Source organism: Phyllostomus discolor, chromosome 10, assembly GCF_004126475.2.
Source record: "Phyllostomus discolor isolate MPI-MPIP mPhyDis1 chromosome 10, mPhyDis1.pri.v3, whole genome shotgun sequence".
In the NCBI taxonomy this organism is placed as follows: domain Eukaryota; kingdom Metazoa; phylum Chordata; class Mammalia; order Chiroptera; family Phyllostomidae; genus Phyllostomus; species Phyllostomus discolor.
Genome location: NC_040912.2, coordinates 44,641,215 through 44,657,786, shown reverse-complemented (window position 1 = coordinate 44,657,786; position 16,572 = coordinate 44,641,215). Strand labels below are relative to the sequence as shown.

General features: G+C 36.0%; 1 protein-coding gene across 1 annotated transcript in view; it reads left to right on the top strand.

The window, feature by feature from the left end:
- The first annotated feature begins 2,432 nt into the window (after window positions 1–2,432).
- The window catches only part of CCDC146 (coiled-coil domain containing 146), a 128,765-nt gene continuing 114,625 nt past the window's right edge, over window positions 2,433–16,572 (top strand). The window contains exon 1 of the mRNA XM_028525813.2: window positions 2,433–2,595. Coding sequence (XP_028381614.1) covers window positions 2,440–2,595 — 156 coding nt within the window. The 5' untranslated portion in view covers window positions 2,433–2,439. The remainder of the gene's footprint in view (window positions 2,596–16,572) is intronic.

The window sequence follows — 16,572 nt, the reverse complement described above, 5'->3', positions numbered from 1 at the left end:
CATGTATTATATGTCTCTGTACCTAAGTTTTGCTTCAAAAAAAATAATGAAAGTGGATAGGAGTAGAGAGGTTTAGATAAAACAAAATTGCTTATGAATTGATATTTTCTGAAGTTGGTTGGTGTGTACTTAAGGATTTATTATACTATTCTGCAGCTTTTGTTTATATTTTAAATATTTCTTAAAGTAAAAGCTAAAAATAACAGGTATAGTCTAACATTCTGAAGGAAATATTTTTCTGCAGTAGTCATTAGTATTTGACCCCCATGAACTGGTTGAACATACAAATTTTAGTATATTCGACACAAAAAAAATCTAGATATATAACCCAACATTTTCCTCTCCCTGGAGATTTAAACAATAAACTGATCACTTACTAAATGTAAAGTATTGTGATGCCTTAATAATAATAGTTTCTTTTTTAAAAAAATCTGCTTTATGGCATTGAAAAAAATGTGTGTTAAGGGAGGAAAAGTCCAAATGATATCAATGTCTATTAATATTGTATTAAGACAATCTGACATTTAGTGTCTCCTGATAGAAGTACATGCTACCACCTATGATTTACTTTTGTAGTGGGAGGAGGGAAGCAAGTACATGTGTAATTTATAGCTGTGGAAGAAATTAGAGATAGAGAGTGGAAGCTAGTAGTCCAGAGATAGCATCACATTTAATCTACGTATCAGCAATTTTCAACCATTGTGCCACAAGAATTTTCAAAGCCTGCAATACCTGACTATTTAGGCTGGGGCAATGACCTCTTTTCCCTTAGAATGGTGATAGCCAACATAACAATAGCTGTCCAGTATGAATAAATCAAAATTATGCCTATTATTTTTGTTGTTAAATCAGCAAAATATATAATATATTTTTTGGTGTGCCACAGAATTTTCATAATCAGTTTATATGTGCCGTGAGATGAAAAAGGTTGAAAATCTCTGGCATATATTCTTTATGAAGCAGAAAAATTAGTATCATTACTCCCATTTTAGGAGGAAGAAAGAGACTTAATAAATGACATGCCTGTGCCACTTGAATAATAAATACAGAAATCAGAGCCTGTCAGGTCTTCTGGATTCATATTATAGAATATGCTTTCCATATTAAAAGAACAAGGATACCTATGATCAAGGAGCAGCTAATCTGATAAGATAGACATGAGACGTGATGTATGTTCAACAGAAAATCCAGACCTTGTAATTATGACAGTTGGTCAAATACATGATGACCATTGTGTCGTGATTTAAGTATGAAGATTTATTTATTCAGTCAATAAATAATAATTGAGTGCTTACTACAATGCTTAGACTTTGGATGATAAGCACTCAGTGTAATATACAAATGATGTGTTATGGTATTGTACTCTTGAAACTTACATAATGTTATTAACCAATATCAGCCCAACAAATTTAATTTATAAAGAATAACAAAAAGTTATGACAGTTGGAGTTATATTCTTTGGCAAAAGAAGAGTGCAGGTGTGCTCTTCTGTTGCATGTGGATTCATATATTTCAGAGATGAAAAGAGCAGATGATTAAATTGACATTCTCTTGTGCAATGGAGGCTCTAACCAGCTCTCTTTTGGAAAGGCAGCCATCCCAATGCCACTGAATTAAGCCAATAGAGACCTCGCATGCCCAGACAGGGGCCCTCTGGGTCCACTTGCATGCATTCAAATCAATGGCCATTAAACAGGGCTGGCTTCATAGATACGTGACCTGTGCAGTCCCATATGAACCTGCTCTCAGAACAATCTTGCCCTTAGTTTAATGCTGTGGTGTCTCCATCTTGATATTTTTAATAATTTTATTTTTGGACTTACGCTTTGTAAGTGAAGTCTGGTAGGGCCACTGAACATAGACATGAGCAGCAGAGAGAGGCCAGGTGGCAGTGCACACAAACGTAGGCCTGAGCTGTGGCCACAGCAGGCAGCGTGGGGGTTGAGCAACTAGCCTGGTGGCCTCCCATACAGGTACATGTCTCAGGCAGTATGAGGCATCCAGGGTGTTGGTTTTATTTTCCCAAAAAAAGTTTGAATTAGCATTGTGTTGTATTTTAAGGATGAAAATTTATTTATTTATTCAATCAATAAATAATATTTGAGTGCTTACTACAATGCTTAGTAAACAAAATTAGATTTCTGCCCTCATGGAACTTACATTCTAGTTCTATGTATTTTTTCCAATTAATGCAACAATATCTACTTTTTAAAATTAGAATTACTGATATCAGTATAGCAATGGAGAGTACCTTTATATCAAAGCAAGATTTTTAATAACATGATTATAGCTAACTTTCCTGACTTATAGTTCCATTGGAGAATAGTGTAAACCAGTTGAGTTTTGCTTGCTTTCATTATTTCCCATTAATTTTACTTTATAAGTAAAGATAAACCCAAATAGCCTAAATGGAATGATTTTATTTTAGAGTTTTTAAAAATGGAAGACAGCAGCACAGACACAGAACAAGAAGAGGAAGAGAAGGATGAAAAGGATCAAGAAGATCCTATTTATGCCACAGTGCCCACAATTAACATCCAAGATGAGCGGTTTGTTGATTTATCTACAACTCCAGCATTCATTTGTCTGAATGAGGTATATTTATTTCTCTGTATCTATTACTATAGTAAGACTTGAATCATCTACTTAAAAATTCAGATGAAGCTAATATCATTATAAAAATAATATATTACATATAACCTGTAGGCAATACATACAGTTTGAAGCACTTTAAAATAAAAGTTTCTACCTTCTCTTCTAAGACTTTATCGTGTAATCCTGTACCAATGCAGCAGTATAGGTTCTGATACTTTAATAGCATAATAAATATTTGCATATATGCAGTCAGTTAAGTACACTCCATGTGTTGGTAAATGAAATAAAGAGATTTACTTTGTTATTGAATATACTACATTTACTTCCTTAAAATGAAGATATAAGACCTTGACTTATAATGCTAAAAAGAATACATGTTTACCTAACTAAAAGTAGTTACTGTAATAGAACATTGAAACCTGCTGGTTCCTTCAGCAGAGAAGCAAAAAGAGGAATACGATATATTTATTCTCATTGCCTGATTTTTTTTAAAAGGGATGAACATTTAGGAAATACTCATATAGGAGGATTTTTTCAAATATATTAACTGAGCATATATGAAACTGTTACTGTGTTGTGTTTGAAAGCTGTAATTTAGGGTATGGTTTAGAGGACATTTGCATTATGGACTACTAACTGTATATGAATATAACTGAATAAAACATCTAAAAATTTAATAAATAGTCATAATAAAAATAAGCTGAAAGAGTCATAAAGCAAAAATAGAGTATATTCAAAACCAAGAAGCAAAATTAAATGTGCCATCCAAATATTTTGTTGGTGTAAATACTTTAAACAATTACCATAACAACTGTATACACATACACATGCACACACAAAGGGGGGATACACAAAAAAAAAACAGAATTTATTTATAAAAAATTGTGTATTTATTCCTACATGTTTAAACTTCAGCCACCTTCAGAGTACTCTCCATTTGATACAATGCACCTATGGAGACGTTTTTTCCACTGCTCAAAAAAACAGTTTTGAGCTCATCTGTTTTGATGTCTTTTAGTGCCTCTGCCATTTTTTGTTTCACTTCTTCCCATTGGCAAAACATTTCCCTTTGAGGAGTTTTTTCATGGGAGGGTGGAGTTGCTTGGAGTGAGATCAGGTGAATAGACAGGGTGGGTCATGGAGGTCATGCCATTTTTTGGTCAAAAACTGCGGAACAATCAGCACAGAGTGGCAGATGCACTTGTAAGTCTCCCATCATGAAATGGGCATTGTTGAAAGAGTCTTCAGAAAAGCTCACTGAAGGTGAAGCAGCCCCTCACAACAATGCCAGCGGGTACACTGATGCAGATGGGTTCCTAGACCACTTACCTAATGGAGGAAGCCTGAACTACAATGATCCTTCCCTCCAGAAGATAATTCTGGGGTTTTTTGGGCCCCTCTTCTCATGTATATTATCAATCTTTATATATTTAAAATCATGAGTTTCTATCTCTAGTCAATATTTTATTTTATATATGATACATATGTAATATATAATACATATAATGTATGTAACTTTTATATATACACATATATATAATATCAGGAGCACATGATGTCAATGTGTTGTTAACTTAGATCACTTGGTTAAGGTGATGACTTCTATGTTTCTACCTGGTAAAGTTATTTTCTGTTTAAAATTAGTAAGCACCTATGGGGAGATACTCTTGAGACTATTCATGTATTCTATTACTCCTAAAGTTTTTACCTATTGGTTTTATATATCTGGATGATTCTTGCCCAAATCAATTATTGTTTTTATGGTGGTCAAATGGTGATTTTCTAAATTCATCATTGCTTCTACATTTATTAGTTGGCTTCCTATTGCAAGGAAGTACTTTCTCTTATCTGGCTGTCTGTCTGTCTGTCTATCCATTTATTTATCTAATCTGTCTTTGTGGACTATGAGTTCTTACTCTGTATAGTGGGTTACAATCTATCACTATCATTACTCATTTGGATACTTCAATTGTCCCAGTTTGCACTTCTTTACTTTTTGTCATGAGAATATGATCCAGGCTGATCTTATATTTTCTTTTCTCCAACCCTGGAATCAGCCATTTGTCAAAGGATCTCTCATTCCTTTCAGTATAGAATGATATTTGAACCCTATTCATTGAACCCTATTCAGTGGTTATATTCATTACCACTAGTTAGTCATTGCTTCTAAGTACTCTCAGCATACAGAGCAGCATGATTATATTTATTCATACCAATTTATATCTATTTCTGTATCAAACTTTATATCTTTAAAACCTCAAGTTCTTCATTCCAGGGATGCAAGGATGGTTCAATATTCACAGGTCAGTAAATGTAATACATCACATAAACAAAAGCAAAGACAAAAACCACATGATCATATCAATTGATGCAGAAAAAGCATTTGATAAGGTACAGCACCCATTCATGATAAAAACACTTGGCAAAGTGGGAATACAGGGAGCATTCCTCAACATAATAAAGGCCATATATGAGAAACCTACAGCCAACATCATACTCAATGGGCAAAAATTAAAATCTTTTCCACTAAGATCAGGACCAGGACAAGGATGTCCACTTTCACCACTTCTATTCAATATAGTACTGGAAGTTTTAGCCACAGCAATCAGACAAAAAAAAGAAATAAAAGGCATCCAAATCAGAAAGGAGGAAACAAAACTGTCACTGTGTGCAGATGACATGATAGTATACATAGAAAATCCTATAGACTCTACTAAAAAACTGCTTGACCTAATAAATGAATTTGACAAAAACAGGATACAAAGTCAGTATCCAGAAATCAAAGGCATTTCTGTACACCAACAATGAAACAGCAGAAGCAGAGATCAAGGAAAAAATCCCATTTGAAATAGCAAAAAGAAAAATAAAATATCTAGGAATAAACCTAACCAAAGAGGTAAAAGACCTGTATTCAGAAAACTACACAACACTGAAGAAAGAATCAAGGAAGACACAAACAAATGGAAACATATACCGTGTTCACAGATTGGAAGAATTAATATCATCAAAATGTCCATACTACCCAAAGCAATTTACACATTCAATACAATTCCTATTAAAGACCAATGGCATATTTCACAGACATAGAACAAACACTTCAAAAATTTATATGGAACCATAAATGACCCCGAATAGCTGCTGCAATTTTGAGAAAGAAGAGTAAAGTAGGAGGGATCACAATACCCGACACTAAACTCTATTACAAGGCCACTGTAATCAAAACAGCGTGGTACTGGCATTAAAACAGGCACATGGACCAATGGAACAGAACAGAGAGCCCAGAAATAAGCCCAAGTCTCTACGGTCAATTAATATTTGACAAAGGAGGCAGCAACATAAAATGGAGTAAAAATAGCCTCTTCAACAAATGGTGTTGGGAGAACTGGACAGCCACGTGCAAAAAAATGAAACTTGAGCACCAACTTACACCATATACAAAAATAAATTCAAGGTGGATAAAAGACTTAAATATAAAACGTGACACCATTAAAGTCCTAGAGGAGAACGTAGGTAGGAAAGTCTCAGATATTTCACGAACAAACTTTTTTACTGACGTGTCCCCTAGAGCAAGGGACATAAAGGAAAGAATAAACAAATGGGACCTCATCAAAATTAAAAGCTTCTGCACAGCTAAAGAAAGCAGTATCAAAATTAAAAGAGAACCAACTGTATGGGAAAATATATTTGCCAATGATACCTCAGACAAGGGTTTAATCTCCAAAATATATAAAGAACTTACAAGACTGCACTCTAAGAAGAAAGGAATCCAATTAAAAGGTGGGTAAAGGACTTGAACAGACACTTCTCCAAGGAGGACATACAGAAAATCCAAAGACACATGAAACGATATTCAATATCGCTAGCTATCAGAGAGATGCAAATTAAAACCACAATGAGATACCACTTCACACCAGACAGAATGGCCATCATAAACAAAGCAACCAACAACAAGTGTTGGAGAGTTTGTGGAGAAAAGGGATCCCTAGTGCACTGTTGGTGGGACTGCAGACTGGTACAACCACTATGGAAAGCAGTATAGAACTTCCTCAGAAAACTAAAAATGGATCTGCCTTTTGACCCGGCAATTCCACTGCTGGGACTCTATCCTAAGAATACTAAAACACCAATTCAAAAGAACCTATGCATCCCAATGTTCATAGCAGCACAATTTACAATAGCTAGATGCTGGAAGCAACCAAGATGCCCATCAGTAAATGAATGGATCAAAAAACTATGGTACATTTACACAATGGAATTCTATGCAGCAGAAAGAAAGAAGGAGCTCCTACCCTTTGCAACAGAGTGGATGGAGCTGGAAAACATTATGCTTAGCGAAACAAGCCAGGCAGTGAAAGACAAATACCATATGATCTCACCTTTAACAGGAACCTAAATAACAAAACAAAAAACAAGCAAAATATAACCAAAGACACTGAAATAGAGGCCAGGCTGACAGTGCCCACAGAAGAGAGAAGAGGGAATTTAAGGGGACAGTGGGAAGGGTTCACAGGAACAAACTTAAAGGACACATGTCCATAAACTAAGGGGAGGGTGGTAATGGAAGGGAGGTGGGGAGGCGTGGGAGGGGGGACTGGATTGGGAGTAAAAAGGAGAAAACTGTATTGGAACAATGATTGAAATAAAAAAAGTAAAGAAATATAATACATAATTAATGTTACAAATTTTAGAACTTAACACTTAGTCATTTTTATCTGGAGAAAATTTTAAACTGTTGTAAAATTTACGCAGTAAATCTATTCAAGTTAAACTATATAAAAAAAACCCCTCGAGTTCATATCTCTAGTCTTAATACTTTTTAAGTGAGCAGGGTTCTCTATTTCTGCCAAAATTCATCACATGCTCAACTTTGTAATAGCATTTCTACTTTTACACCATTATCCTTAATTCTATTAAATAAAAAAAATAGCCCTGGCTGGTGTAGCTCAGTGAATTGAGCGCGGGCTGGGAACCAAAGTGTCCCAGGTTCAATTCCCAGCCAGGGTACATGTCTGGGTTGCAGGCCGTAACCCCCAGCAACCTCACATTGATGTTTCTCTCTCTCTCTCTATCTCCCTCCCTTCCCTCTCTAAAAATAAATAAATAAAATATTTTAAAAAATAAAATAAAATAAAGCTAAAGTAGAGTTTATTTCTACCAAAGATTATACTAACAATAAAGAATTCAGTCCAATATTTTCACAGATTAAGAAGCATGAAAAGTTTGCATTGTCAAGTCAAAGGATAACTTAGGATATCCCCTGCATATTGATCTTCCATGTAACAATTTATTAAGTATTTCAAGGTTCTCTCAATACACATGTATGCACGAATCAGAGTTATTAATGCTTAGGCATGCCCAGCCCCTGATGAAGTGGATACCTTAGGTTATAGCATCAAAGGACTATCTTACCTACCCTTTTGATTAGTGTAAAATTACTGTGTAAAATTATATCGATAATTACAATCAGTAATTTTACTGCATGTGAACTGTTCCTCAAGCCAGCAAAATCTTAAAGAATGAATTATTGGTTTCAAACAACTTTAGTTTCATAGTACATAGCAGTGAAACTGTTCCTATTGGCACCTGTAAGTTTATTTTCTAATTCTTTTAACATTCTTGTAAAATTTTTAAGGCTTACAAAAAATTTTGGCTTTGTACAAAAATTTTGTAAAAGCTATCCCCCTTCAGTTTTATAAATAGAAGCTGTGTCTGCCTAATAGCAAGGATTTAAATAGTAACTGAAAGAAAATAGTCAGAATCTATTTCCAAGGGTCCAGGTGTTTGGCATCACATTGAAAGAACCAGAAACTGCTTATGGCAGTGATTGTTGTTAATGTTAGTCACACAATTGGTCCAGCACTACTGAATTGCAAAACATGGATGTCACACTCTCATCTAATATTACCTACAGGATGTGTTTGGTATGGCATTCATTTCACTTTGCAATTTGTGCCCAACCTATTTTTGCAATCTAATAATTCACTTAGATCCTCATGATCTTCTGTCTGTGTTGCTCCCTTAGCAATTCTCTCATATTCAGATGCCTAGGAAACTGGCACATATTTGCAAAGCATAATGCAAGGTCATGAATATCCACAAATCCTCCTAATTTCATTGCCTCTTGAAAGACTGTGCCATTCAGACTTAAAAAATCAGATAGAGTACTTGTATAGGCCACACTTTGCAAACCCTGCATCAGTTCCTAACCTTTTAGAGTCTGGCTCAATTTCCAGGTCCTCTGAGAAATTTTGCCTGAGCATTTAGCTCACAGTGGTTTGTCTGACCTCTCAACTGTTACAGTGTTTGTAGACTATACCTGTCATTTGGTACTAGGGTCATTAACAAATATTTTTTGAATATCACCTCATCACAAAATATTTCCTGTAGAATTTAGGATTCTCCACTGACATTATGATCACATTAAACAGCAAGACCTAACAGGGAAGAACTACACTGTGTTAATTAATGCTTTGGGATACATATTCAAGGTAATGCTTCAGAACTAAGCCACGTAATTTCCATCAATGGACTGTGAGTTAATGCTGGACACCTGGTTCCCAACTCTGCCATTGCTGCTTGATATGCCACAGACTTTTCTTATACCATTGGAAATTCGATCCTGTTCTATTTTATTTTCATTAAAAATTTTTATGGCATTATATATACAGTAAAATTCAGAAATATCAAGTGTACGGCTTGGTGGATTTTTACATACAGCTGTAACCAACATGTTCAGAACTGAATTCATCATTTTTTTCTCAATTCTAAGTCTCCTCCTGTGTTGTCTTTGTCAGTTTGAGAGTTAAATATCTCTTTTAAATACATCTTGAATCTATCTGTTCACTGTGGGAAGAGATAATCTGGAAAAAGCCTTTTGGAGGCAGTAAGACATGAGAGGGGATAGTTCATCCATATCCACGGAGTCCCCTGTGAACCTACTTTTTATCCTTAAGCTTTGTCCACACCCAAGCATGTACATACTTGGGATAGCTTCACCTGGATGACCGCCAAGTTACTAACCATGCTCAAAACTAAACTCCTTGTTCCCCTCGGAAGCCAAGTTCTCCTCAGGCATTGTCAGTTGGCTCTCTCTTAGATATCTATTAAATTTGTCTCCTTTCCATTCCCACCATATCACCAATCAGAATGGTATTTCAGTGATTGTGTTACGATATGAAGAGAGATTGAACCAAGGGTTGGCAATGGAAAAAAGTATAAAATACACATCAGAAAGTTATTGTGGAAGTATAAAATACACACCAGAGAGTTATTGTGGAAGTATAAAATACACACCAGAGAGTTATTGTGGAAGTATAAAATGTTGAACTTAGTATCTGAATTAATGGAGGGGGTGGCAGTGAGGTAGACAAAAGAGTCTAAATTGGTGCTTGGATTTCTAACTTTATGAAGTGGCTGGATCATGGTACTGTAAGTGACAGAGAATCCAGAAGAAAAAGGTCTGAGGAAAATGTTTATTATGTGGATCTCACCTTTACCATAGAAGTCCCTGGCCTGAAGATACAGTCATAACAGGTTCTTGATAGTATCCAGATTGGGTTCTGAAAAGACTGCATATTGTTTCTTGAAGCAGACTGAGGCTGGTGGGGTCCATGTGTTGTAGCTGTGATGAACAAATTCACTTGGACTATGAAAGTCCCGTGGAGAAAAAGGGATGGCATGGTTGCTCTCTAAGTGAAAGAGAGGGCCTCGACCCCTGCTTGCAAGCTTTTTATTGCTTCTCTGGGTACATTACGTGGAGGATGCTCCTCATTTACAATGCACAGGTTCGCTTAGGTGATTAGTTTTACAGATAAAAAAGGAAAGAATGTTGCTAATTACTTCAAAGAGAAAGGATATTTGCAAATGCAAGAGGAAAAGTGTTGAACTGGTTACACTCCATACTTGGGAGGTTTAGCACAGATTTTAGGAATTTAAAGATACACAGTAAACATTTGCTGTCTCAATTCAGGGTGAGAGTTTTAGCAAAAGCAAGCCTCAAAACAGCCTAGGTACAATGCAGGCCTGATTCCCCACAAGAAAACCGATCTATAGGTTCGGGTCCTGTGTGCTGACTCACTTCCCACTGGTTTTTCTGATTCAGGGACTGTGCTACATTCACCATCCCATGCAGATAGGTTCCCTATAGTTTCTTATGTATACTTAAAAGCACAGTCTACCACTGTGTATTTATTAAAAAGATGTTGCCACCCTTTACTACTTCCCTACTTTTAAAATTATCTTGGTTGCTAGGATGTTCACATGTTCAAAATATACTTTTTTAATACATTTTGTTCTTTTAAGGCTAACAACAGATTAAATACACTTGGATAATTTTTAATAAAAATTTTAGATTAACTACTGAAAAGATTGATTTTCTGATGCTATTAGGGCTTTCTGTATTTTCTCGGTTGGACCTTCTATAGAGTTACTAGTGAGTTTCTTGAGATAATTCACAATGAAATTTAAAGTGCTTTTTCAATAATTAAAAAGTTTTCTATTTCTTTCATACATGAGTTAATTAAGCAACTGATAACAAAGATGAAAATATAAAATCCCCATCCTTAATGAGCATACAGTCAATGCAGTTTCCAGTATGTAATTTAATTTTCACAATTATTCCGTGAGGCAGGGAGTTTCAACTGGTGTGCCACAGCAGGCATGGTGTGCTACACGAATTTTCAAGACATGCCATACCTGACTGTTTAGTCAGGGGCACTGACCTCTTTTCCCCTTAGGTTGTCAAATAAAAAAATGACAACAGCCAACACCACAATAGCCATCTGGTGTGCATGAATAAAAATTATACCTATTGGCAAAAAATACACTTTTTGGTATGCTGCAGAATTTTAGTAATTAGTTTATGTGTGCCATGAGATGAAAAAAAGTTGAAAATTACTGCCATAAGAAAGGGAGATTTAAGATGTCATTATTTTCATCTTAAAGGTTCTAAAAAAACTGAGACTTCCTCTAGGCCATCCAGTGGGACACTTGCAGAGACAGGCTTGGAACTCAGGCTTCTGTTTTTATCTCAGCACACATTTCACCTGACGTTATTCACTTGACATGCACACATCTAAACACTGCTATTTTGGGATTTTACAAATTTACATTTTGAAGTAAATTGTATATTAAAAGAAAAATAATGGTAACAATGTAATGCTCTATTTAAATATTTCTCCTTAGGCTCCCAATTCTGCTCTTAGTTTTCACACCTTGCTAACATCTGCACTTAGAGGATATGCATTAAAAAGGACTAAATTTCTTTTTAAAATCTTTCTACAAGTCTTGCTGTTGTTGGCATGTTTTTACTTTTCCTTCACACGTCCGTCCAGATAGCCTTGCAAGAATTTTGTTTGACTGTCAAGAAACTTTAAACAGGCAGATAATTTATTAACATACAGATAAGTTTCATTTTCTCATAAAGATTTTTGTTTTGTTTTAGTTTTTAACTCTGATGGTTAGGTGGAAATATAAAAAATTTTCCAGTATGGAAGAAACCTATGGAACATGCCAGGAATGCACTTAAATGTTTGTAGTATTGGCATGCTTCATATCTATTTGCAAAGATTAAAGATTTATATTAGAATTACAAGAATACAGCCATATTCCTTTTGCAAAGTAGATTAATACCCTTAAATCCAATCAGTAAAATCTAGTCCAAACTCTTTTGTACACTGCAAAAGAATTCAGGGTAAGACAAAAGAAGGACCCAGGTTATCTTTACACTTGGCACATTCAAAATTTAAAAAAAGAAAAAAAAACATCAAGATTGAGTTTGGCTGGTAATCTGTGGTATTGTCAGAAAAACTTTGCTATCTGAACGGGCTATAATTAGTAGCAAGTGGGAGTCAGAAGAGTGTTGAAAATCAGGGACAGAGAAGAATTGACGGTTGCCTGTATGTTTCTCTCTCCCCTTCTGTCCCCCTCCCTCCCTCTTCATCTCCCTCTCTGCCCCTCCACTCCATGACCTCACTCTGTGCTCCCTGGCATGCCTTGTAAGTAATATACTTTTTTTTTTTTTACAAAGTTTCCTAATGGTTAATGCCGAAGGGCATCTTGTATCATAATGAGAACCACAAGAGTCAGTTGTAACACTGGTTTATAAAGGGGAGATATCTGCAGGATGTTTAGCAAGTACCTGGTAAATGCCCCCAGGCATTTCTAGCCCACAGCATTACTATCAATATAGTGAGACCCACACAGACAGTAATCTGCTGTTCTACATTACAACAGTTACAAAGTCACTGAGTGATAGGAATTCACAGTTCCTTGCTGACCAAAACATCCTCGTGTGGAATATATCAGTTATTAAAGATGGAAGCTTAAGGATTAAAACAAATGCTGCCTTTTTTCAATTAAAATTTATTATACCTAGGTGGATGGGGAGAGGGTACTCTTGTCCATTGGGTAGATTCTTTGGGGAATAAAGCAGAAGGAAGTAGGATTGGGAATTTGGCTATCCAGTAACTGGATTTACAGGTAATGTCAATAAATGAGTCAGCAGTAGTGAACACAGGAAATTCAGCGAAAATAAGGCAATCATTATAGTTTTCAATAGGCAAGCAAGATCAGGGTCTCAGGGGTCATGTAGTGAGATACAAGCCATACTAGCAAGTTAATGAACAGTATTAGAGAGCCAGGTAATATTTTTTTCAGCTACAAGGTTAGTTTTTTCTTTTCAACTACTTTTAATACATAAAATATGCCATAGTTCAAAATTCAAAAGAGTACAGTATAAAAAGTAAGTCAGCTTCCTACCCCATACCAAAATCCACAGTCCCCTTGCCCAGAGGCAACCATTGAGTCTCTTATGTAGCCTTAGAGAAACCAATGCACAATGTGCAAGTGGTAGTTTAATATACACACTTGCTTTTTTTCACACTGATATGCAATTTTTATATTTTAATGCTCGTATGTAGTATTGCAATGCATGAGTGGAGCATACTTTAATCGATTTTCTACTATAAAACATTTAGGTCACTTTCAATCTTCTGCTGTTCTGACAATGAGAATCAATAACCTTATACAGGCATCACCTCACACTGGAATAATCATAATGAAAGGACAAATTCCTAATAGTGGGATTGTGATCAATGGGTTTGCTCACTTAAAAAACACTTTAATTATGGAAAATACACATATTCTAAAATATACCATCTTAACTATTTTTAAGTGTACAGTTCAGTGGTATTAGGTATATTTACATTATTGTGCACCAACACCCAGAACCTCTCATGGTGCAAAACTGAATCTCTGTTCTCATTAAACAACTCCCCATTTCCCTCCTCCTCCCAGCCTCTGACAAACACCATTCTGCTTTCTGTTTCTATGAATTTACTCTAGATACATCATATAAGTGGAATATTAGAGTATCTTTCTTGTTGTAACTGGTTTATTTTACTTAGCAAAACATCTTCAAGGTCCCTACATGTTGTAGCATGTAACAGTATTTCCTTACTTTTCAGGGCTGAATAATATTCCTTTAGATGTATGTACCACATTTTGTTTATCCATTCATTTGTCAATGGATGCTTGGCTGTTATAAATAATGCTGCTATGAACATGGTGTACAAATATCTCTTTGAGATCCTACTTTCAATTATTTTGAATATATACCCAGAAGTGGAATCATTGTAGCATGAGTTCATGCATTTTGACATTTTGATTTTATTGCCAAGGTGCTCTCCATAGAGGTTATAATAACTTATGTTCTCATCAACAATAAATGAATGTCTCTTTACTCATACTAACACTGTGCTATCTAACTTTTTGATCTTTGTCACTATGATGGGGGAAAATATATATCATCAGAGTCTTGTTTTAAAAGGTTTTATTTATTTTATTATTTTTTAAAATTTTTATTTTAATTGTTCAAGTACAGTTTTCTGTCTTTTACTCCCATTCCAGCCCACCCCCCAGCCCTCCCCACCTCCCTCCCATTTCTATTTCACCCCTAGTTTTTGTCCATGTGTCCTTTATACTTGCTCCTGTAAACCCTTCCCCTTTTCCGCTGAAATTCCCTTCCATCTCCCCTCTGGTCACTGTCAGCCTGTTCTCTATTTCAGTGTCTTTGATTATATTTTGTTTGTTTCTTTGTTTTGTTGTTTAGGTTCCGGTTAAAGGTGAGATCATATGGTATTTGTCTTTCACCACCCAGCTTATTTCACTTAGCATAATGCTTCCAGGTCCATCCATGCTGTGGCAAAGGGTAGGAGCTCCTTCTTTCATTCTGCTGCATAGAATTCCATTGTATAAATATATCATAGTTTTTTGATCCATTAATTGACTGATGGGCACCTAGGTTGCTTCCAGCATTTGGCTATTATAAATTGTGCTGCTATGAACATTGGGGTGCATAGGTTCTTTTGGATTGGTGTTTCAGGGTTTAGGATATAATCCTACCAGTGGAATTGCTGGATCAAAAGGCAGAACCATTTTTAGCTTTCTTAGAAAATTCCATGTTGTTTTCCAGAGTGGCTGTACCAGTCTGCAATCCCACCAACAGTGCACTAAGGTCCCTTTTTCTCCACAACCTCTCCAAGACTTGTTGTTTGTTGCTTTGTTTATGATGGTCATTCTGACTGGTGTGAAGTGGTATCTCATTGTGGTTTTAATTTGCATTTCTCTGATAGCTAGCGATACTGAACATCTTTTCATGTGTCTCTGGATCCTCTTTTCCACTAAGATCAGGAACAAGACAAGGTTGTCCACTTTCACCACTTCTATTCAGTATAGTATTGGAAGTTTTAGCTACAGCAATCAGACAAGAAAAGGAAATAAAAGGCATCCAAATCAGAAAGGGGGAAACAAAACTGTCATTGTTTGCAGATAATATGGTAGTGTACATAGACTCCACTCATCAGAGTCTTTATTTACATTTATCTTAAAATGAGTAGAGTAGAACTTCTTTTTATATGTTTAAGACTGTTTAAAATATGGTGTATTAATAGACAATGTGAGGTACAGGAAAACCAACAGATCAGGAGACAATCAGCATTGAAATGATAGTTTATTACTCACAGTTCCTACAAGAAAGGGGCATGCATAACACATGTCAACATGCGGAAGCACTGGGTCAGTTGGGAGGCAGAGGGAGAGGGAGAAATTATGGGCAAGAGCCTTTACTGTGGTTTCCTTGGGAAGGAATGAGTGAAGCAGGGTAAGCAGGCCTAGGACTAGCTAGTTTGAATAATTTCAGCTGGCTCTGGGGCGTAGAAGATATCCCTAATTATTTGGTCTTCCTGGGCACTGGGGTGATTAGGTCAAGTGTATTGTGGCCTGAGTGAGAGAACCTTATGAAGGAGATGGTTGAAGAGTGTCAACTCTAGATTGGTTGGTTTGTATTTGAAAAGCATGCCCCTGGTTTAAGACTCCACTCAGTGAGCAGGGAGGGGGTTGGGAGACCAATGAGGAAAGCAGGAAGCCAAGGCAAGGTGACTCAGGCCTATTATCAGGCTGTCCAGAACTAGGTGTATCCAGCATAAGTATGTAGGGCAGACGGTAAAGTACCAACTTCATAGAAGCTAAAGCATGGTTAATACAAAGACCCATTTGTACTTCCTTTTTTGTGAATTCTATTCATATCTTTTTCCCATTTTTCTATTGTGTAGTCTTTTACTTATAGATTCATAGAAATTCTTTTTTTAAGATTTTATTTATTTATTTTTAGAGAGGGAAGGGAGGGAGAGAGAGAGAGAAAGAGACATCAATGTGCGGTTGCTGGGGGTCAAGGCCTGCAACCCAGGTATGTGGCCTGACTGGGAATCGAACCTGTGACACTTTGGTTTGCAGCCCGCGTTCAATCCACTGAGCTATGCCAGCCAGGGCTGAAATTCTTTATACATGTAGAAAGTAGTCCTTTGTGTATAATATGCATTGCAAAAGTCTTTCTCTCAGTTTGTTGGATTTCATTTGAGGTTTGTTTGGGTTTTTTTGTTTGTTTTTTGGTGGTTTTTTTCTTTTGCTCCATGTGGACAT